The sequence below is a fragment of the Sebastes umbrosus genome, chromosome 11 (assembly GCF_015220745.1).
Source record: "Sebastes umbrosus isolate fSebUmb1 chromosome 11, fSebUmb1.pri, whole genome shotgun sequence".
Lineage (NCBI taxonomy): Eukaryota > Metazoa > Chordata > Actinopteri > Perciformes > Sebastidae > Sebastes > Sebastes umbrosus.
Window position 1 is genome coordinate 16562831 of NC_051279.1, and position 22823 is coordinate 16585653.

The 22823-nt window shown below is 36.7% G+C and overlaps 3 protein-coding genes across 5 annotated transcripts; 1 reads left to right on the forward strand and 2 right to left on the reverse strand.

Annotated features, from left to right (window-relative positions):
- Positions 1–4921: 4921 nt before the first annotated feature.
- them4 (thioesterase superfamily member 4) lies at positions 4922–10135 on the reverse strand. Its single transcript, XM_037785276.1, has 6 exons — positions 9685–10135; positions 7653–7842; positions 6644–6806; positions 6132–6242; positions 5274–5398; positions 4922–5138 (listed from the first exon to the last, which is right to left on the reverse strand). Exons 1-6 carry the CDS (start codon positions 9799–9801, stop codon positions 5092–5094), a joined length of 753 nt encoding a protein of 250 aa, XP_037641204.1. The 5' UTR covers positions 9802–10135; the 3' UTR covers positions 4922–5091.
- A 2109-nt stretch (positions 10136–12244) lies between these two features.
- Positions 12245–14612, reverse strand: si:dkey-87o1.2 (uncharacterized protein LOC796684 homolog). 2 transcript variants are annotated; one of them, XM_037783500.1, is made up of 5 exons: positions 14451–14610; positions 14103–14336; positions 13361–13415; positions 12864–12981; positions 12245–12684 (listed from the first exon to the last, which is right to left on the reverse strand). In XM_037783500.1, exons 1-5 carry the CDS (start codon positions 14460–14462, stop codon positions 12651–12653), a joined length of 453 nt encoding a protein of 150 aa, XP_037639428.1. In that variant the 5' UTR covers positions 14463–14610; the 3' UTR covers positions 12245–12650. The 2 variants fall into 2 exon arrangements, with proteins under 2 accessions (XP_037639428.1, XP_037639427.1); XM_037783499.1 differs by having other exon boundaries at positions 14103–14612.
- A 3319-nt stretch (positions 14613–17931) lies between these two features.
- Positions 17932–21483, forward strand: zgc:174935 (uncharacterized protein LOC796019 homolog). 2 transcript variants are annotated; one of them, XM_037783513.1, is made up of 5 exons: positions 17932–18376; positions 20495–20549; positions 20733–20847; positions 20983–21007; positions 21042–21483. In XM_037783513.1, exons 1-5 carry the CDS (start codon positions 18083–18085, stop codon positions 21273–21275), a joined length of 723 nt encoding a protein of 240 aa, XP_037639441.1. In that variant the 5' UTR covers positions 17932–18082; the 3' UTR covers positions 21276–21483. The 2 variants fall into 2 exon arrangements, with proteins under 2 accessions (XP_037639441.1, XP_037639442.1); XM_037783514.1 differs by having other exon boundaries at positions 17941–18376; positions 20983–21483.
- Positions 21484–22823: the final 1340 nt, after the last annotated feature.

Consider the following 22823-nt stretch of genomic DNA (forward strand, 5'->3'; position numbering starts at 1 on the left):
AACAAGTTTTTGGTATCATTGGCCAAAACAAGCCATAATAACCTTTCATCATATTGTTATTCAAGTGCTCTGAGAGATAACTAGACTTCTGCAACTCCTCATGGCTCTGTTTTCAGGCTTTAAAAAGATCTATCCTGTGATGGGAGACTTTGACCAATCACAGGTCATTTCAGAGAGAGAGCGTTCCTATTGGCTGGTGGGCGGTGCTTGGTATTTCCTCATCTGATCTCAACATGGCGGCCAGGTGAACAAACTTTCTCATTTTACAGCTAAACCGTACACTACAAGATGTTTCTGAAAACATTTGAGGTAAGAAATAGTCATTACAGTAACAGAATATTGATTCATATTTGATTAGCGCTGCCTAGTTTGACCGTTTAGTCGGAGTTTGCGAGTGATTGACAGCTGCCTCCGTTGAATGAACAGCCAATAGGAACGCTCTCTCTCTGAAAAGCGCTGTAATTGGCCAAAGTCTCCCTTCACAGGCTAGATTCTCTAAAGCCTGAAAACAGAGCCATGAGGAGGTGCAGAAGTCTAGTTTTCTATCATAGTGCACTTGAATTACAATATGATGAAAGATTGTTATGGCATTTTTGCCCAGTGATGATGAATTGTGCCTACTGCAGGTTTAAGAACAATGTTGAGGTATTCTTACTTTACTTCATACTTCTTCATCACATTTATTTGTACTTTTTACAGCTCGAGTAACTAGTTACTTTGCAGATTAATATTTTACAGACAAAACCTCTTAAAATATGATGAATTCAAGGGAGTTAAAATCTGTTCCACCTCACATGCCACAACATGTATGCATTGATAATGTTACAGTAATGTATGAGTCACTTCTGATACTTTAAGTAGGCTAGGCTACTTTTAGTTAAGTATGGTTTTGAATATAGGACATTTAGGTAAGTATTTTTCCATGTATTGCTAAGTAAATAATCTAATAATTATAATTCTTCCAGCACTGGAATATGCCAAGTGTAAATAAAATAATCCACAGCTATTATGTCTCATGTCTGTTGGGGTGAAAGCTGTTGAAGACCATATGCGCCCACAAAAATACAGTATGATTAGTTGTGTTTTTTCCCATTACTAATTACTCATTAAATAAAAATAAAAAAATACATAAAAAAAACAACTTGACCATTATAAGTTACCAGAGCCCAGAGATATCTCTAAGCTGCTCATTCGGCACTAAATCGTCATATAGGAGAGAGGTTGTGAACAAGAAAGAATTTTTACTTGATATTCACAGTTGTCTTTAATTAATTTTCTGTCAAATGACTAAACAGATGCTTCAACACTATACATTAGGCCTATTTTGTTAAAGAAATGGACCCAGAGTTATATTACTTTCAGGATGTATATTCTTACTCCTCTGGGTGACCCTGTTCACCGTCAAGTCACTGACTGACACCTCGCCATCCTGTCAGTTGCTTCCACTTTTAACAGAATTTTTTGTTTACAGATTGCAGGTTAAAATAAGCTTTCCAGATGAAGTTGCACTTTTAGGCTAATAACTAGGTAGAAACCAGACCTGGAAGTGCTACAGTGGCCAGAGCTGGTTGCACGTGGTTTTAACTGAAAGTTGAAAAAAACTGCCCCCACTCTGCCCCCCCCCACCTGCTTCCTCAAACCCGACTTGACCACATGACTCTTCAGGGTAGAAGAAAAAAAAACAACTGCTGGTGTTCATTTGTCCTGCATCCGCCACCCAACACACACGCACACACACAGTTTTTTAGAAACTAAGGTGGCATTTCCATCTGCACTTGTACTGAGGTTAAAGGTGTGAGGGGCCCTCAGAAGACCACCAGGCCTGTAGTGTGATGAGCCAGAAACCACATTTCAGACCAAAATGTGTGAGAACTCAAGTTAAATGCGTGCAGGGTTTGTATATACTAACCAATAATTTACTGCTAAACAAAAATTCACTCCGCAGCACCTGCTAATAAACAACACTTTGCTGTATTTTAAATGGATGCAAGAGGAATTTACTTTTTAACTGTTGCATTAATTTCTGTATTATTCAAAGCTTTTTGGCCATTTGCTTAAAAAAAAACATACAAAATAGTGATATAAAGAAATTAGTATTATAAGCTGTATGTCAAATACATCAGTGGATCATTCACCGATACAACAGGCAGTGACTGAAAACAACAGGAAACATTATTAAAACTGATATGTTTCCTTTTTACATTTTGCTTGAATGCAGCAGAAGTAATTACCATGTTTGATGAACATCAACATTAGATGTCTCTGTCTCTGGAGTTGCAGCTCAGTCATCTGATAGTCTGCAATTAAGAGCAGAAGGGCTTTGCTCTCAGTTGTTAGTAACATGAATAATACTTTTAAAAAAAATGTACAGCGTTTAGAAAGGTGCCAAATAAAAATACGGCTTTTCCTGAGAAAAAAAAAAAAAAATTCTGATTGTGAATTAATCATTTTCAAAATTTTGGCGGTTCCAAAATGAATGTTTTGTTTATCTCTGTGGACGATATCTGACAGTTTGATTCCCACTTCTAACAAGGCTTGTGAGCCAATAGTAAGACAACGTTGGTATCACGTGGTATCTCTGGGTCATCAGTTAGTGTGGAAAAAAACAGATAAATGTCTGAGATCGACTGTACAGTAAGTGCCTGGCAACAACTTATTGTGAAGTAAATGCAACTGAACAGAGGAGTGAGAATGAGACATCTAGTGGCTGAATGTTATCAATGTTATCAATAGCACATTTAAACCCTGGTTGTTGCTGGATAGGCGTGTAGGTGACAAAATATAATTATAAATGGTCAGACAACCAAATAGACACACATTTTGATGTTAAATTTGAAAAAATGAAACAATACCCTCTTTAAGAATATGTAACTCGTGTATTTTTTTTCTTTTAATGGCATTTTATGTTTGTTGCATAGCTGCAGAGTTCCAGTTGTTTTTTGTAATAATGTAAACATTATTGGTGTTACATCATGAGATATTAACATTACATTCACATTCAGATGTTTCATAGTCCAATGTAAAAATCAATGTCTTTAACCTATAGTCAGTACAGTAGCGTATAACCCAAAATAGTGCTCTAATCGTTTCTGGTCTGTCGCTTTTTCAGCATCGTGGTCTGCAGTAACTGCCTGAGCAGCACAGGTCTCTGTGATGTGGAGAGTGTTACTTATTATGGCACATCGTGGGACGCCTCAGTCACTTCTGACTGTAGAAACACGCTCAAAGTGTCAGAGAGTGAGTGACAAACCAGCAACAAGATGACAACTGCTATGATTTTGCTTTGGAACCCCTTCTGTCTTCATTGTATGTCATGATATTCTCATGGGATACAAATCCACATCTCGTATTCAAATATAACCACATGGTGGGGTAACAGTTAACAACCCACACCTGAAAATATAAATTAAAATGTGTAAGTTAGAAACCTGAAACTCTTGTTAGCTGAAATGTTACACCAATTAGAGCTCCTTGATTGCACCAAAGATAAAACTGAGTTTAAAATAAAGTAGAAATCCTTAATCCTCTAAGTGCATAAATTACAGACAAAAAGCAGCACATGACATTCTGCATTCATCTTTGGCAGTTGAATCAAATGACCTAGTTTTTTTAAATCCAGACTTTTATCTGCAATGTCAGTGTCAATTAAACTTTATGAAATTTACTATATGCAGTTAGTCATATTAGCGGTTATACTATCAAGTTTGATCAGGGATTCATTAAAAACATATTTAGTATATAGATATATAGTTAAGTATGCTTTTTTGGGCAAAAATCTATGGTGATCTATGTACAATATATATTTTTTAAAAACTTGTGTTTTTAATCACACTAGGAAAAACATAAAATGTTCTTTTTATTGTCGGTGCAATACATCCAATTCAGGAATTTCTTTCAGAAGCAAGAGTATCAGAGTATCAACCAAAAAAAAGGAAAGCAACGCAATTTTTATTCCCTTTTACAAGCAATTTAACTTTATGACAAAGAAAATAAACACACTTTGCTTAATTCATATAATAACATTTTCTTAAGGCTTTTTTGGAGGAAAATAAAAATATTCACTTCAGTACATTTTGAGCATAATCTCACTTCCAAAGGCCCCAGTGTTACATCAAACCATAAATACTGTGAAAGTTACAATAAATAACCACTAACATTTAGTTCAATAAATAATGTTAAGATACTGTATGTATGTGTTAGTAACACTAAGTAGAGGTAGTTAAGCAAAAGGTCATGAAACTATACAGTCTGATTGTAAAAACATATTGGCCAACAGAGAAGTATGAATGTTAAAATATGATAAAAGATCAACAAAGTCATATTTAGATAAATTATCTCTTAAACCTGCAGTAGGCAGAATGTTTTTAGCATCATTGGGCAAAAAATCCATAATAACCTTTCAGCATAGAGCCATGAGAAGGTGCAGACGTCCTCATGGCTCTGTTTTCAGGCTTTAAAAAAAATCTAGCGCGTGACGGAGTGTTTGGCCAATCACAGGTCATTTCAGAGAGAGAGAGTGTTCCTATTGGCTGTGCTTCGGCTGGTGGGCGGTGCTTGGTATTTCCTCGACTGACTCAACATGGCTGCCGGGTCACAAACTTTTTAAATTTACAGTTAAACAGTACACTAAGAGATGTTTCTGAAAACATCTGAGGAGATTAATAGGCATTACAGTAACAGAATATTGATTCATATTTGATCAGCACTGCCTAGTTTGACCGTTTGATCGGAGTTTGCGAGTGATTGACAGCTGCTCAGAGACGGCAGGCTCCAGCTCGGCTCTGATTGGTTGTTTTCCTCCGGTCTGCGAAATCTTGCAGATGCCATTAGGATCACCAGAGGACACCGGAGGACACACTACTGTCAGGATATAGCGACCATTTAATAAAAATAACCTTTTTTAATCATATTTGCTCTAATTCTACCCACTGCAGCTTTAACTCACATTGCAAATTAGTACACACACACACACACACCCCTAAAAATGCTCCAAACCAATGACACACTCACACATTCACACACCCACTTACACGCACACACTCACTCGTTGGCCTCAGCTTGCTTGGTTGGTGGCAGGTTGGTATGTTTGTGTCACCCTCCCAGTACTAGGTGGCTGACACTGATTGACAGGAACAGCACTGCACGAGAGGCATAAAAGAAAACAAGAGAGTGTCAATGCAGAAGGTTGAAGAGCAGAGATGTTGACCAACCACAAGCGTTCACGCCGCCGTGTCACAGCAGACATGTTGTGCGTGTAAAAAAATGTACGTTACCTGTTGAGTCTGTGTGCAGTTTGGAGCCATCGCTGCTGGTCACTTTACACGTAATAAATGTTTTTCTGTCTTCCTTCTTATCGAGAGTGGATTCAAGCACCACTGTGCTTCCCAGTGGGATGGGCCTGGGGACAGGAAACGTGTTTGTCAGGTCAAACTGACCATGAATGAATGATGTCATACAGTACAACTAGGGCTGTCAAAGTTAACGCGACAAGAACGCGTTAATGCAAATTGGCTTTAACGCCACTAATTTCTTTAACGCATTAACGCAATCAATCCTTCGGCGGTTGTACCTGGCTCAGTTTCAAAATTACAGTGAAGATACTGGTATCATATGAAACTAAAAAAATCCATTGGTACCAACCATGTTATGGCTTGAGTTTGCTATGTTTGCATATTGCACATTGTTTTATGCTAAATGCAGTACCTGTGAGGGTTTCTGGAAAATATATCTCCCTTTAAGATACATTTTGAACAGATAAAAAAAATGTGCGATTAATCACAATTAATCATGGACAATCATGCGATTAAATATTGGGTATATAGGCTACACACAGACATAGAGACCTTGACTGCTCATCCCAAGTACCTACAGTAATACTGAGATAAGACGATCGGGGTACAATACTGAAAAGAGAGTGTTATGGATGCAAGGGTCTTCAAAATGATCAGAAAACTATTGTTTATACATTATACTAACCAATAAAAAAGGAGCATTTCAAGTTAGGTATTTTACATTTTGTTGAATATTTAAACAAAGCTACAAACATTAATTCTGCTATTATAAACAAAATAAAATCTATTTACACGACAAATTAACTTTTGTATGTGTCAAAAAATGTATTCTTCCTGTACCTGCGGTAGTTGATGTTGAGGTTGGCAGTCACAACAGGTCCAGAGACTATTGTAGCATGAGTCCCTGTCACAGTATCAATCATAGTGGCTATTGCCCCCCCGTGGACATGTCTGGAAACACACACAATTTCTATTAGACATCAAATCCAAAGTTTAAAATTGTAATTCTGTGAAGTTTGAGGATTTAAAAATAGCCTTTTTTGGCGAGTAATTCTGTTTTTGATGGCATTTTGCCATCATTGGAAAGCTGATAATATAGAGGCAGACAGAAAATGTGGGGAGAGAGTGAGGGGGGATGGCATGCATGTCTGTGGCTGGAATCGGCAAACTGGCATATTTCAAACCAAGATTTAAAATCTTTCAAAACCACAAAATGTGAAAATGTATTCAAGGTAATATTACTGTGTTGTTTTCAGTAAGGAGTACAGTCAAGTAGAAACAGTATGTAAAAGTACAACAAGCACATACATTTATTTATACACAAACTTGTGCAACATTAACAGTTATCTCACCCTGGCGGCCCCTCCAGTAGGTGTCCAGCCTGACAAATGCACACACACTTCTGCTCCTCGCTGTTAAAAAATGTAGCATATTCAAATGCTCCCCCTGGGTCTCTGATGTTCCGGGTAAAAAGGCGTGCTTTTGACTGGATTATCTTACTAAGATACACTCCACCTGATGGGAAAAACACACAAGTGAACTGTCAGCAGCTAACAGGGCATCCAACGAGGCAACAAATATATAATTACAGGTGCATTTACAGTTTTTTTATTTAAATATTCATATCAGCACATGCCTAGTTCGAACACTATTGTGGTATAAATACAGTATAGAAATTAAATACCTGTATATAATGTATATAGTATATGATCATAGAATTGAATTGAATAGATTGGCGCTAGTGTCACCGATACCCGATCCAGCTATTTGAGCCAGTATCGGCCCGATATCAGATCCAATATTGGTGCATCCCTACTGGCGACCTGAATGTCCAATATTCACTTTTCTTAAGCTGTTTTTCACTGAAAACAGCTGCCTGCTCCGGCTGAAAACGACGCTATGAGAGCGATGAGAGTGAACCAAGTAAAGTTACGGACCGGACAGCTAAACAATGAGCTGCAGGTTCGAGGAGTGATAACTATCTGTTGTTCATCACTATGAGAAACCCCTTCCACACTGTCTTCACATTGCTATTTGGTATATTGTAATTAGAAAAATACTGATTATAGCCTCTGACAAGTTGTTCAAGAACAAAACATTGTTTAAGCAGAGGATGAGATTATCATTATCAGGTGATAGGCCATGTCCACTCAAACCAGTCATGACCAAACTGAGCCCTAGAACATAATTCAAACAATACATGGATATCTCGTTAAAATACAACAGAAACAAAAACAATACAGTTTACCCTCAGAACTTGATTATCGCCAAAAACTCTTGTCCCATAACTATGCTTACTCTTTTTCATGGACAAAACGAACAAGCAGAAAGACACACAAACGTCACAGACTGCACTGTTACCTGTAACATACTTGAGGAGGCGATTATAGCTCGGCAGTCTCTGCCACGGCCCCTCCTGTATCTTTCCTCCCTCCGTCTCCACCTCACACTGGCTGTAATAATGCTCGTACAAACCCATCATTTCTGAGCCCCATGAGGAGTTAGGCAGGCTGAAGTCCCGGGACTTGAAGGAAAAGAGCGATGACAGCGTCTGTTGAACAGGGAAATGCTTTACAAACTTAGTCATACGATTATGTAAAAAATACAATAGAAATTTGTCATCCATCATACCATTTCTAACAAGGTCTCTATCCCTTTTATGTAAATGTTATGCAAAGTAATGTAAATCCTTGACTCGGGAGTGCTTTATGGCACTTCTGAATTTACAAGATATTTGGATTAATGTGATGAAATAAACTGGTTTATCAGGTATTTCATTCTGACAAAAACAGACGTTTTCATGTGTTATTTCTCAATTGAATTTCCACAAAATCCACAATATATATATATATATATATATATATATATATGGTATATGCACTCTATTAGGTACACCTATAAAATCCAATGCAATCCAACACCACAGCCATAAATACTACTTTTACAAATCAATTTTAGAAAAACATCTTTTTAAATAACTCAAAATGGGCCATTGCTACCTTTGACAACCATAAAGGGGTCTGAGCTGATGAGTATGAAGGCTGATTTTATGATTCTTTTTTAGTTTTTCTTGATGTTCCTACAGTTTGTGACGCACCAGGACTGCACTGAAGGCAAGGTAAGGCAGCTTTATTTGTATAGCACATTTCAGCAACAGGGCAATTCAAAGTGCTTTACATAAACATTCAAGAACATTGCGACAAAGTGCAAAAGAACATTAAGACATAATTAAAACAGTTATAAAAACATAAAAACATTAAAGATTAGAAAATAAAAACAAGCTAAAAATAAAAGCTAGGATAGAAGCTAAAATAGAGTATAACACACAAGAGTAAAAGCTCTAGTGCAGTATAAGATCATTATCTGGTTTAATAAAAGGCAGCAGCAGCAAACAGGAAAGTTTAGCTCTAAGTTTAAGCTTTGTTATTAGATATTTGGTGCATAAAAACTGAACGCTGCTTCTGCATGTTTAGTTATGACTCTGGGGACACTAAGCAGACCTGATCCAGATGACCTGAGAGGTCTGGATGGTTCAAAAGATCAGAAATGTATTTTGGCCTTAAACCATTTAGTGCTTTGTAAGCCAGCAGGAGTATTTTGAAATCAATTCTCGGAGAGACAGGGAGCCAGTGTAGAGACCTCAGAACTGGACTGATATGATCCACTTTCTTGGTCTTAGTGAGGACTCTAGCAGCAGCTGTCTGATCCACTTTTTTTAGGAACACCAGTAAAGACGCCGTTACAGTAGTCAAGTTTTACAGATACAGATACAGATAGCTTTATTTATCCCCGAAGGGCAATTCAGTTTCTGCAGTCCACCGAGACATATACACATTCATACTGCACAATCATCAATGACAGAGGGAACACAGTAAGTGGCATATGGGGAGGTGAGATCAATAAAAGTACAAGAATCAAAATATTCGCAATAAATAAAAACAATAAATACAAGAATAAAGACAATACGAGATAAAAGAATAAAGGAATAAATAGAATAAAGTGCCAAGAGTATTGCACATTGCAAATTACATTCCAGGAATGTACCTAATTGCAAACAAGCACAACCATATGGTTAGTGCAAAATAACTTTACATTCAAGTAAATAAAACAAATATTGTGCTGTTTACTCCACTACATTTAACTGATAACTTTTGCAGAATCAGATTGAAAGTATGAAGGCTGATTTTATGATTCATTTGCAGTTCTCCTTGATGTTCCCACAGTTTGTGAAGCACCAGGAATGAGCACTGAACATTGAGTCACAGGCCATCTGAACCCATCACTGAGCTGAGAGACATCAAGAAGGGGTGATAGAGGAGGAGAATGACGTCACAGGACACACACACAGATGTAAACATCAATTCAAAAAGACGTTGATGTTTATTGTACCTACCACGGCGGTCCTGGCTGAGACGTTGGTAGATCTTGAGACGTTGAGATGAGTCTGTGTAGATGAGAGTGAGCCAAGGCGTTGAAAGACCTGGTATATTCGACCCAGACCTCTCGCCATTGTAGGTAAACTGTTTAAAGCGACGAGGAAGGCGGAAAAACCGGCTCAAAGAACCAGACTGTGACAGAGCTGCCGGTAACTTTGAGAGAACGTTAGAGCTAACCGTTGATCCCTGTTACTAGGTAACGATGCTAGTAGCTGTTACTAGGTAACGATGCTAACGATGCTACGAAGTACTACCGTTTTAATAAACACTGGTATCCGTAAACGCATATCATTTATAATATACCTTAAGCATGTTTAACACATGTTTCAGTCTCGGTTGTGCTGTACTCTGATGTAATGTGATGTAATGTTTTACCGGTGACTTTCATGTGTCATCAGAGCACAGCCTGTAAACTTCCGGCACGAGGGACCCGCGTCATTCAGGTCACGTGGTTTACACCTCGCACTGTGATTGGCTATTCGTGGTTTCTATCCATCTCGACCTGATGCACATTGGGATTTGAATTTGGTATTATACATATATATTTATTTATATATATATATATATATATATATATATATATATATATATATATATATATATATATTACGATTAATCATGGAAAATTATGCACGATTAATCGTGATACAACATTTGGTTTTATTTTTATTTTTATTTTTGTTTATAGCTTATTTGTAAATTGTACATTTTTATTCTTATCTTATTTTAACGTTTTATCTATTCTTTTGTTATTATATTGTTTGTCTTGCACCAACAAAGCCAAAGAAAATTCCTAGTGTATACCTCTTACACCTGGCAATAAACACCATTCTGATTCTAATTCTGATATATATATATATATGTATATATATATATTAATCGTGCATCATTTTCCATGATTAATCATATTAAATGAATTTAATCGCATATTAATCGCAGTTTTTATTTGTTCAAAATGTACCTTAAAAGGAGATTTGTATAGTATTTAATACTCTTATCAACATGGGAGTGGGCAAATATGCTTACTTTGTGTAAATGTATGTATATATTTATTATTGGAAATCAATTAACAACACAAAACAATAACAAATATTGTCCAGAAACGCTCACAGGTACTGCATTAAGCATACAAAAATATGCTCAAGGAGAAGAGCTAGGTTCACATGTCAACCAACAATATTTTTTTTTATTACAGTTTTTTTTTGTTTGTTTTTTACAATTGTTTATATGCATTTCTCTAAACAGAGTTCACTTCATATAGTCAGCACAAGTCAATGTGGACTCAACAGTGGATAACATTTCTATGTTTTGACACAAAATGCATTCAATGACCACATCTTTCAAACTTCATGGGGAAACAATTTCACTCATCACCAGTTAAATTGAATATGACTGTGGAAGACGCAGCTACATATTGTTTGTTTTCCGGTTAACTTCAGTGAATTGGACTTTTGAAGAGGTGTTAAATTGATCAAGACAGATTCAACCAGTCTCTCGGTTTATTGTTCATCAGAAGTTACATAAATTCCAGCGGCTGCACCTTTATCTCTCTAACATTTGGTAGCACGCTGGCCGCTGGCCAACTTTGAGGGCTCCGACTCAAACCAGACAGACTGGCTGCATCAAGACTGAAAAGTAGTATTTATAGATTGAGCTGAAGTGATAAGACAGGAAATGCTAGGTAAACTATGCATACTAAGTAGATCTTAAACATGACTGAAAAATGCTGTGAGACTGTCAGTATTATCCTTGGTTGTGCACTAGGGGGAGGTAGAGTATCATGCCACTGAACTGTTATTGTTTATCATAATTTGGTTTCTGCTTGGGGCCCTTACGTGTGGAGTTTGCATGTTCTCCCCATGTTCTCCCCGAGTTCTTTGGCTTCCTCCCACAGTCCAAAGATATGAAGGTTAATTGTTGACTCTATACTGCCCGTAGGTGTGATTGTGAGCGTGAATGGTTGTCTCTCTCTATGTGTCAGCCCTGCAGCTGTCAATCACTTGCAAACGGTCAAACTAGGCAGCGCTGATCAAATATGAATCAATATTCTGTTACTGTAATGCCTGTTTCTCACCTCAAATGTTTTCAGAAACATCTTGTAGTGTACTGTTTAGCTGTAAAATGAGAGTTTTTGACCCTGCAGCCATGTTGAGATCAGTTGAGGAAATACCAAGCACCGCCCACCAGCCGGAGCACACCTAATAGGAACACTCTCTCTCTGAAATGACCTGTGATTGGTCAAAGTCTCCTGTCAAGGGCAAGGTTTTTAAAGACTGAAAACAGATCCATGAGGAGGTGCAGAAGTCTAATTTTCTCTCAGAGCACTTAAATTACAATGTGCTGAAAGATTATTATGGAATTTTTGCCCAATGATGCCATAAACTGTTGCCTACTGAAGCTTTAATCAACTGACTCGTTTCACACTCCAACATCTGACTTGATGAAGCATAAGCTTATTGTTCAACTCGATGAGGTACATTCGGCTAACAAATTCTTCCACCCACACAACATCAGCAATTAAACAGATGCCCTTTTAATTTTTGCGGTTGCTGGCAGTCGCTCATGTTTCATGAGGGGCAGGGCAACAAAAACATAGACTGTAAATGCCTCAGGCAGGCTGCTGGTTCAGGTGAAGGGACGCTGACATACATGACAAATTTAATTTATTTGTGAAAGCTGTAATCATCTGTTAAAGTGTTTTACAGAGACAAAAGGCAATAATTAGATCTAACCAACACAATCACATTGCAAAATATTTCCCCACTCCCTATGTCTGTGCCATTTGTCCAATGAATGTACAGTTTGTACATCATATAAGCAACAACACGTTTTCATATCAGTGATAGTACAAAATGTATCCTCGTTTGCATGCCATACATGCTTCTTCTTTTAAAAGTTCGTGTTGAATGTTTTTGAGTTGACTTTATTTTGTAGCGTCGGTGATTCCACACAGCTCCCTGCAAAATTAAGAAAAGAAAAAGCAATGTTAATTTGGTGCACAGATGCCTTATGTCTTTAGTTTTACAGCCATGGCTCTATTATGTGGTTCTGGTTCAAACTGTTGAAACTCTCTGATGTTCTCGACAGCTCTAGCTGACCACACTCTTATTCTCAAGATGCAAGTTTCTGATCTTACCTTGCTTCCTTCTTGGTTGTATCTGCATAGCCACAAAGAGTTTTGTCTCTATCCAAAATCTGTTGTTTCAAGTCCTGGATGTCGTGTTCGGCCACCTTTTTAGCCACTTCGTGATTAGCTGAGGAAATGGCAGAGTATAACAGCGAGAAACAAATGTTATGAAGTCCCGTATTTAACACACAACGAATTAGTAAAATGGGAGCTGCTACTTTTGCTTATGTCAGATATCGGTGACTGGAAACGAGGACAGAGTGCCTGGAGCCTGCAGGTTAGTGATGACACATCTAGTTCTACTGGTTTCTAATTGTCAGAGTTTGAACAGACAGCTCTCAGCAGCTCCAACCTCTATCTCGGTCTTTTAAAAGGCCTGATTAGGGTGTGTAGAGACAAATTGTGGTTTGTCACATTCCCTTATCTGGATCAGTTTGGGACTGGCCAACATTACTGTACAGAAGTACAGTTTTAACTATCTGAGGTGAAACAAAAAGCTGCCTTACCTTTGAGTTTAGTCATGGACTCTCCTATATCTGTCTTCTTCTTCTCATCAGCTGCCTAAATAAGAGGCACAGGGGGAAAGTATTTGTTATAGATTAAAACAGAAAAAAAAGAAATAGAAAAACAAATCAAATATTTTTAATTTAACAGAATACTGAGTTTGTTCCTGTCATGCCAACTTCAAACAGTCTGTGTTAGATATCATGTGCATCCTGAAGACTTTCCTGTGAATAATGTTATGATTGTATGCATGTTAAATTAATTCTGTCAAATGTTTCAAAAGTCGCTTAAAGGGTCATTTAATTGCTGTTTTGTAATTGCCTTTCCCCATGTTGTCCATGTATCTGTTTTTATTTTTTTACCACTCACAATGTTGTTTGGTTACGATTACCCAGAAGTCATTATAGATATTTAAATCAATATCCTCCTCACAAATACTAACCATACACTTCCACCCAACACACACACTTGTCTTTTTTTAATATATATATTTACTGTATTGTTATTGTTGTTATTATATATATCTTGTCCTTATTCTTTGTTATCACTATTATGTAGTCAATTTTTTTTTAAGGTGGAGGCTTCAGATAAGCCCAGTGGGTTTTTTTGCCTCTTCCTGCACTTATTAATTAATTTTTTTGTTACATTGTATAGTCTTAAATTGTGCAAAATAAATAAATACATAAAAAATAAATAAATAACACCTGCAGCTGTGAGTAAAAACTGCAGATGTGTCCCTCTCACCTTCTCAGTGTTACAGGTCTGCAGACTTTGACTGAGGTCCTGTGCTGACTTTTCACTGTCAGTCCTCTTCTTCTTCATCTCCTCTATCTTGGAGTTGACGGACAGCAGCGTTGACTTCATCTCATTGATTTTCACTTTCATCTGGACGATGGTCTCCTCTTTCCTCTTGACCTCGGCAGAGTTGTCCAGCATGCGGGTTCTCAACCAGTGCAGGTCGAGCTCCTGACGCACGGCCTGTAAAACCATTACAACCATCACAGCCACGCTCAGGCACACCATAGCTACAGCCAGCTTCATCTTGGTTTGTCGAGACGGCGAGGGGAAAAGACTGGTTCAAGTGCTGCTCACTTTGTAGTTCATTCCAGGTATTTCTCCAACCGTGCAACAGGTTTCTCCTCCAGCTCTCTCGGTGTGACTGTGTCCACTCTACCTGTGCTACCTGCTCAACAGGCTGGGCGTGACTAACCACCTGTTTCCTCCTGCTGGAGACTCTCCTCCTCCACCTCCTCCTCTCTGTGGCACGCTCTTATGCAAACACTTTGCCTCCCTTGTTTATCTTATATTAATATCACATAATGCTTGGTTTCAACAATAATGACACAAAAATAAGTAAGCAGCAAGAAACTTAGGCTATGTGAATAAGATTTACACAAATAGCCTATCAAAACATTTGTTCTTGTAATGTAGCCTAATTCAATTGTACATCGACATAATCTCCTCCTCCTGCTTTTAGCTGCTATGCTGCTCAACTGTGGAACAAACTTCCAGATGAGATCAAAGATGCACCAACAGTGGCCATCTAGACTCATTTTACTGTCTTTTGATTGTTTTTATTATACTTTTAATTATTTTCTTTTAACTTATACTTTTATATTCTTTTATTCGTTTTTATCTTGTGCACTTTGTGCCCTTTTATCTTGCTTTTATATATGTAAAGCACTTTGAATTGCCTTTGTGTATGAAATGTGCTATATAAATAAACTTGCCTTGCCTTGCCTTGCCTTTTATTATTCTTATTCTTATTCTTATTCTTATTCTTATTCTTATTCTTATTCTTATTATTCTTCTTATTATTAATAAGAAGAATAATAATAATAATAATAATAATAATAATAATATGTGCTATTTATTTGTGCTATTTGTTATGTTTTATTATGACACCTTTCTGATCTGTTGAGCTGTTTCTCTAAAGGAAACTTACCATGTACTCGAGTACAAGTTTGAGATACTTGTACTTTATACTTGAGTATCTCCCTTTTTACTCCACTACATTTAGGCTATTTGACAGCTTTAGCTACAAAAATAAGCAACAAGAAACTTAGGCTATGTGAATAACATTTCCACAAATAGCCTATCAAAACATTTGTTCTTGTAATGTAGCCTAATTCAATTGTACATCGACATAATCTCCTCCTTTATTATTATTATTATTATTATTATTATTATTATTATTATTATTATTAATAATAATAATAATAATAATATTATTATTATTTATTATAGTAATAATATTATTATTATTATTATTATTATTATTATTAATAATAATAATAATAATAATAATAATAATATGTGCTATTTATTTGTGCTATTTGTTATGTTTTATTATGACACCTTTCTGATCTGTTGACCTGTTTCTCTAAAGTGTGGAGGAAACACGAGTACAAGTTTGAGATACTTGTACTTTATACCTGAGTATCTCCTTTTTTACTCCACTCCACTACATTTAGGCTATTTGACAGCTTTAGTTACTTTACACATAAAGATTTTACATACAAAACCCATAATCATAATATTTTAAAATGATGCATTGTTATAAATTAATCTACCTTTAACATTATATAAAATACTTGAATCAGCTCCACTCCAACCACCAACATTAACATGCTGCTTTACATGTTTAATGCATAATACAAAATATATAACACTCTGAAATGGGCCATTCATAAAAAGTAGGCAAATTTTACTTTTGATAACTTTCGTACATTTTGTTACCAATACTTATATAGCTGCTTTTACTGAAGTAAAATTTTGAAACTTTTCCTTGTAACAGTTGTTTTTACAATGGGGTACTGCTATTTTTATAATTTTTTTTAACTGTGTTAATTGTTTTTTAGTTATATCGTACAGTACATACAAACCCCAACATACATATACACGCAAACATACTGTATGTACAGACAAGGTATAACAACAATAATGTAAAATATCCTAATAAAATAAACAAATAAAGAAATTAAAAAGGGGGAAAGGGGATTCAAATAAAATAAAAAAAATCCCTAGTACAGTACATACTATCAAGTTATTTTCAATATGCCACACATTCTATCAAGAGCATATTCAGGGTATAAAATCTGAAAAGTACCTCTTCCCTCACTGTCACCAAATAAAGTGAAATAGTAATATCAGGCTGCTTTAGGCCATAATTTAACTACATATCCTTATTTCCTCCTGTGTTAATAAGTGATTTAAACATTTAAACGTGTTTATTTGTAAATAAAAGTCTTGAATCTTGAAAGAAGCTCATGTTAAAACACTGGGGGGAAAAACAGAGGCCCCTACTTTACAGATTTGGAAAGAATTGATGAGATATTAGGAATGAGAGGTAAAATATGTGTTGAGTTAATGAATGAATGTGATATGAATGTGTGTGTTATGTCATGTGTCATCATGTTTTGCGTTAGCCAGACACCAATCTGGGATAGTATAACATGCATCAAGGTATTATACATGTTTGTTGGAAAGAAACTGTAAGTAAACCTCATGGAAAGCATGACATTAAATAAAGATAATTATACAAAGAAAAGAGAGGCTTTACTTGGTAAATGATGTATATAAGCTCCAGCTTGTCCTCTGTCAACAGACACACACACAGTAATAAAACAAGGGCTTGGCAGAGTATTTACAGTCACATTTTACTAGTTTATAAGGTAGCCTAATATAGTTTGAGGTGAGCAGGACATTACAGGTGAGGTGACAGCATACAGGAAGAGGACGTGTTTCTATGTGGCACACTGGCCTGCTGGCAATGTTTGTCTGCGGTAATTTAGTTTGGATTTATGGCACAAAGAAAATAAATACACAACGGCCAAGTTTGTTTAAAAAGGGTTTTTTATATATACAGTAATTTGTCAATAATGTACACACTTTGGGTATTTAAATGAAATAAATTTTCCAATAAATAAATTGTCATTAATGATGATTCAACATACACAAACGTCTCTTGATCAACTATGTTATTTATACTGGCAGTGATGGAAAACTATTAAGATTCTCTACCTAAATAAAAGTAGAAATTCCATAATTTAAAATACGCTCAATTACAAGTAAAAGTACAGAAGTATTATCAGCAAAATGCACTCAAATTATGAAAAGTAAAAGTACGCATTATGCAGGGCCACCTTTTCAATACATTATGGTTTTTTTATTACATTAACGTGCATACAGCTTTTTAAAGTTGTAGTTGGTCAATGTGGACATCTTTTTTTTACTATTTTATATATATAGTTGTGTAGTTAATCTATAAAAATACATTCAGTTTTTTAAGCTAATTATATCAATTGTATACAAAATGTGAAAAGTAACTAGTAACTATAACTGTCAAAAGTATTTGAGTAAAAAGTACAGTATTTCCCTCTGAAATGTGTGAAGTAGTTTCCTATAAAGTATAACAAAATGGAAATACAGTAAAGTTCAAAATCCTTTGAGTTGTACTTCAGTACAGTACTAGACTTGATAGTTTGAGGTGAGCAGGATATTACAGGTGAGGTGACAGCATACAGGAAGAGGGCGTGTTTCTATGTGGCACACTGGTGGCAACACACACATGAGTATCCAATCACACAGCAGCAGGTGAGTCAGCCTCCTGGGTTGATTGACTTTACTTCGACCAAGGTGGATAGGTGTAACCAGGGGTGACACAGAGAGCAGCCTTGTGTGCTTACAGACACTGATTCATCAGAGAAGAAGCCTTAAACATCATGAAGGTGCAGTGCATTCTACCTATGACAATAGTCGTGACTGTCGCGATGATTGGTATCGTGAAAATCCGGGAAAAGGAGCACCTGAAGGAGACCAAACGGAGCAAGTTTCAGGACATCAAGCTGCGGGTGACCTACGATGTGCTGCAGGAGTACAACAAGGAGAAGGCAGAGACGCAGGACTTGCTGGTGAAGACCCAGATTGAGGAGAAAACCATGGGAGAGGAAGTGAACAAGCTGCAGAACAGAGCAGAGGAGGCGCGGGGAGACGCTGACATCTGCAAGAGCAGCCAGGTGAGGAGGATCTGACAGATGCAGGAAGAGAGATTATTCAGTAACAATGGCTGTTAATGTACAGCAGGATTTCAACAGTATTAACCTGTTATTGCTAAAAACAGTGCTTTACTGTAAATACAAAAGAAAACCTGTTAAATTACGCTCATAAGTCGTTTTTTAACTGAACTATAATGCATTCTTAAAAAAACATCACTTTACTGCTGATCAACTGTCTAAAGTATCATCAGTAACAGTTTCATGCAGTATTTCTTTAATTCTGGGACCTGATCTGCACATGTGAGGCTTGTACATTGTACATGATTGTAAAATCAGTGAATTAGCTTTATTGTTCTTCACTCACATGTTGTTCTGGTTTGCATTCTGTGCTTGTAGCCAGCTAGAGACAGACATTTTGGGAAAAGTGTCAACAAGTCTATTTTATCTAAAGTCTAAGTGCCTTTAATTGTATTTAGTGTGACTATTCCTATGTCTGTAACCTGCTAAGTCTATTCATCTAGGCAAAAAATAATGTTTATTAAAATGTATGTAAAAAATACAACCTAAATAGTGCATTAAAACAAATCAGTAAGATAATGCAGCTATATAATGTATCTTTAAACAGTAAATTAACTGTAAAATACTGTGAAATTAATAAAAAAAAATCAGTGTTTTTCATTAACAGTGCAAAGCTGTAAATTTCAGCGACAGTATAATAATGTTAATTTTACAGTAACATAAAGGCAACCCTGCTGCCAGTTCTTTACTGTTATTTTACTGGGAAATTCTTAACAGTTGAAATAATTTGAATTCAAATAGACTTAGAATTACTTTATAACCTTTTGAAATGCATCACCTGGCTCTTTGAAGACACTGTTTCAGTTGTGAGAAAAATATTTCACTGGCATCACATCAGGGCCAAAAAAAGACACACATAACCTGTTTGACCTGGTTAGCTGTGAATGCATCATCATCATCACCACCATCTTGCTTACTGTCAGATTAGAGACTGACTTTGGGCTAACATGGCACCAGCAAATTCAAGCAGTAGGCCTACTTTACTTTTCCCTACATTGCTGTATGATTTTGTAAAGCATTAATTGTTGAAATGAGGTAAACTAATCTACTGTCCCTGCTTGTGTACATGGCAGGCCTTTATGGTTTCATTGACCAGTATGGAAGTTTTTATTGGACTTAATTAGTTGTAAACTGCAGAAGACATTCCACAAATGTGTACCATGATCTGCAAATATTTCACTATCCACAAACATGTATTTTTGTATTTGTGTTGTGTAAAGTCACATCCACAGAAATACAGGGCGATTTGCAAATATGCATAACTTAATCTGTGACTTTACACAACATAAATACAAAAATACATGTTTGTTGAATAAAAACGTCCATAGACCAGTTTCCTTATTTAACTACCCACTTATTTTCACCATAAAATGACAGATACAACAGTGGATCTTGCTTTTAAAAAAAAAGCTATTGATGAGAAATCTGATCTGCCTCTGCCCCCTAGTCCTCCTGTACTGAAATGTGTTGTCTCTGCTCGTATTTCGAAACTTCTTAAATAGGCAATAAATGCATTAAACTGTGTATCACATAAAAATAAATGCTCCTCTGCTGTGGTGTCAAGTAGCCAGGGGACTTTACACTAGCCCTGGAGGAAGAGGAAGCAGCTCTGTGGTGAAATAATGGAAAATCAGAATTTGCATTTACATAAATTTCACAATCATTTTTAATGCCCTTTATAAACCGTCTCTGCAAAGTCGATCCGGTGGCTTCACGGTGGATTTAGGTGATTCCTCAGTGTTTCTGAGAACTTTTTAAGGAAAACATCAGAAAAAGAATGGGATAATGTTAAAAAGGATTGATAAAATGTTATGAAAATATGAGAGAAATAACCTTGTTAAGCCAAATAATGGGAAGACATGAAGTATATCCTTATGGCCTACTTGATCATGTAACATGATCATGTGTTGTTATGAAAAAAGTGTTCAAATATTTACTGTAGAAGTCAAAAGAAGGTGGCTGCATCAAAGTCAAAGATGATGCAGGATGTTAGTGTGTGTAGAGAAGATTTCTCTAACGAACTCAGGTTTGTGTTGCTGACATTTACTTTTCCACTTGCAGAAATCTCAAAAAGATGAGCTGGCATTAGCAGAGACAGAATTAAAAAATCTCCAAGGTAGGTGCCGATTGAGGCGACGCAGCTTTTCCCTCTTTTACCCAGCATGTCTGCCTATTCAAACGCATTTACATTTATTTCTCTTCACAGTTGAAAAGTAGAACTTCAAGTGATGATCCTAACCTTGCTTTTAATTTGTGAAACACTCAAAATGTGTATAATGTCATGTGATGATACCTACAGATGAACTCGATAAGGAGAAGGCCAGCTGGGAAAAAGAATCAGAAACACTGAAACAGCAGCTAGCAGCACGGAGCGCAGTGTGTGGCTTCTTGAAAACAAAATCGGACGCAGTAAGGTACGGTCACTACTTTACTGCTGGACTTATTATAAAATAAGATATTAGAAAATAAAATATATACAATTATTTCTGCAATGGAACATCTACTGTATGCGTTCACTACATTTTCTATTGTTAAACTCTCTCTTAAAGCAAGCTGTGTGGCGATGACGTGATTGTGGCGGACGCTAAACAAGAAGAGGCAAAGCCAGAGGCCCCTAAACAAGAAGAAGCAAAACCAGAGGCCCCTAAAAAAGAGGAAGCAAAGCCAGAGGCCCCTAAAAAAGAGGAAGCAAAGCCAGAGGCCCCTAAACAAGAGGAAGCAAAGCCAGAGGCCCCTAAACAAGAAGCCCCTAAAGCAGAGGCTCCTAAGAAGAGATGATCCGTGTTCTTTTTTGATACTTTGCAACCAGATTGCAGGACTTTGCTTTACTGGGCCGATGTGACATGTCTTAGAGGAACATGTAGGAGCCTCAAGTAGCTCTACTATAGGTCCCATATCGGGATCTTAAAGAATATTCCATCTGTTATTTGTTTTCATGCAACAATATGAAGAATGAAGTTACAGTTTGATGTGGGCGTGTGTTTTTGTAATCTGTGTATGTTGGTGCAAAATGCTTTTGTAATAAACAGATTGTGTCATATTTTGTGCTGGCCAGGTTCAAGAGTTCAGTAGTAGTTGTAACTAAAAGGCAATGTAAAATGTCATTGACTAAACAGAGGAGGGATGTACAGCATGTAAAGTGTTCCTCTGCCTTGCAGCAATGTTTGTCTGCGGTAATTTAGTTTGGATTTATGGCACAAAGAAAATAAATACACAACAGCCAAGTTTGTTTAAAAAGGGGTGTTTATATATATAGTAACTTGTCAATAATGTACACACTTTGGGTATTTAAATAAAATCAATTTTCCAATAAATAAATTGTCATTAATGATGATTCAACATACACAAACGTCTCTTGATCAACTATGTTATTCATACTGGCAGTGATGGAAAACTATTAAGATTCTCTACTTAATTAAAAGTAGAAATTCCACAATTTAAAATACGCTCAATTACAAGTTAAAGTACAGAAGTATCAAAAAATGCACTCAAAGTATGAAAAGTAAAGGTACGCATTATGCAGAAATGCAACCAAACAGGAACGTTTAAGGAATGTTCTGTGAAGGCTGTTTGTTTGCTGGCCTTCACTTATACACACCATGGCACATACACGTTGTTCTTTCAGGACCAGTTAGTCAGAATGCTCCACACATACAGAAAGGGTTGGGCTCAATAGACGCGAGGTTGTGAAATACTTGGCCACTAACCTGTATCCTGGTTGCACAGGTAATGATTAATGCAAACTGTATGTGTGTGTGTGTGTGTGTGTGTGTGTGAGAGAGAGAGAGAGAGAGAGAAAGAGAGAGAGAAAGAGAGAGAGAGAGAGAGAGAGAGAGAGAGAGAGAGAGAGAGAGAGAGAGAGAGAGACACATCACACAGTGTCATCAAGTGTCTTTATCACTAAACAATGCAGATCTACTGCATGCTCAGCCTCAGATAAGCCTGCCTGTCATTCCTCCTGTCATTTGACTGAACGTAAATAAAGAACGCTGGGGGATAAAAATAAGTCGGAACAAGGAAGTCTGTCTGTTTTCATTGTCACTCTTTAACTTGCACACCCATTTGTTCCTCTAATTTGTGTCTTTTGCTGCTGTACATTATGCTTTTCTGTCCCTTTACAGGTTTTTTTTTTTTTTCCCTCTGTTAGATAACCCCTCCACCTCCAACGCTGAAAACACAGAAATAGGTATTGAATAATCGTTGTTAACCTTGTCTGCCTCTCTCTTTCTTAGTGGCACTGCCTAAGGGTGTGTGTGTGTGTGTGTGTGTGTGTGTGTGTCTGACCAATCGGAGAACACAAAGCCTTTGTCTGTCTCTCCCTATAAACTTCACTCTGTTATCCCGCTGAAGCTCTGGGTGTGCAGTTTGTATTCCGGCTGATCCTGAAGCT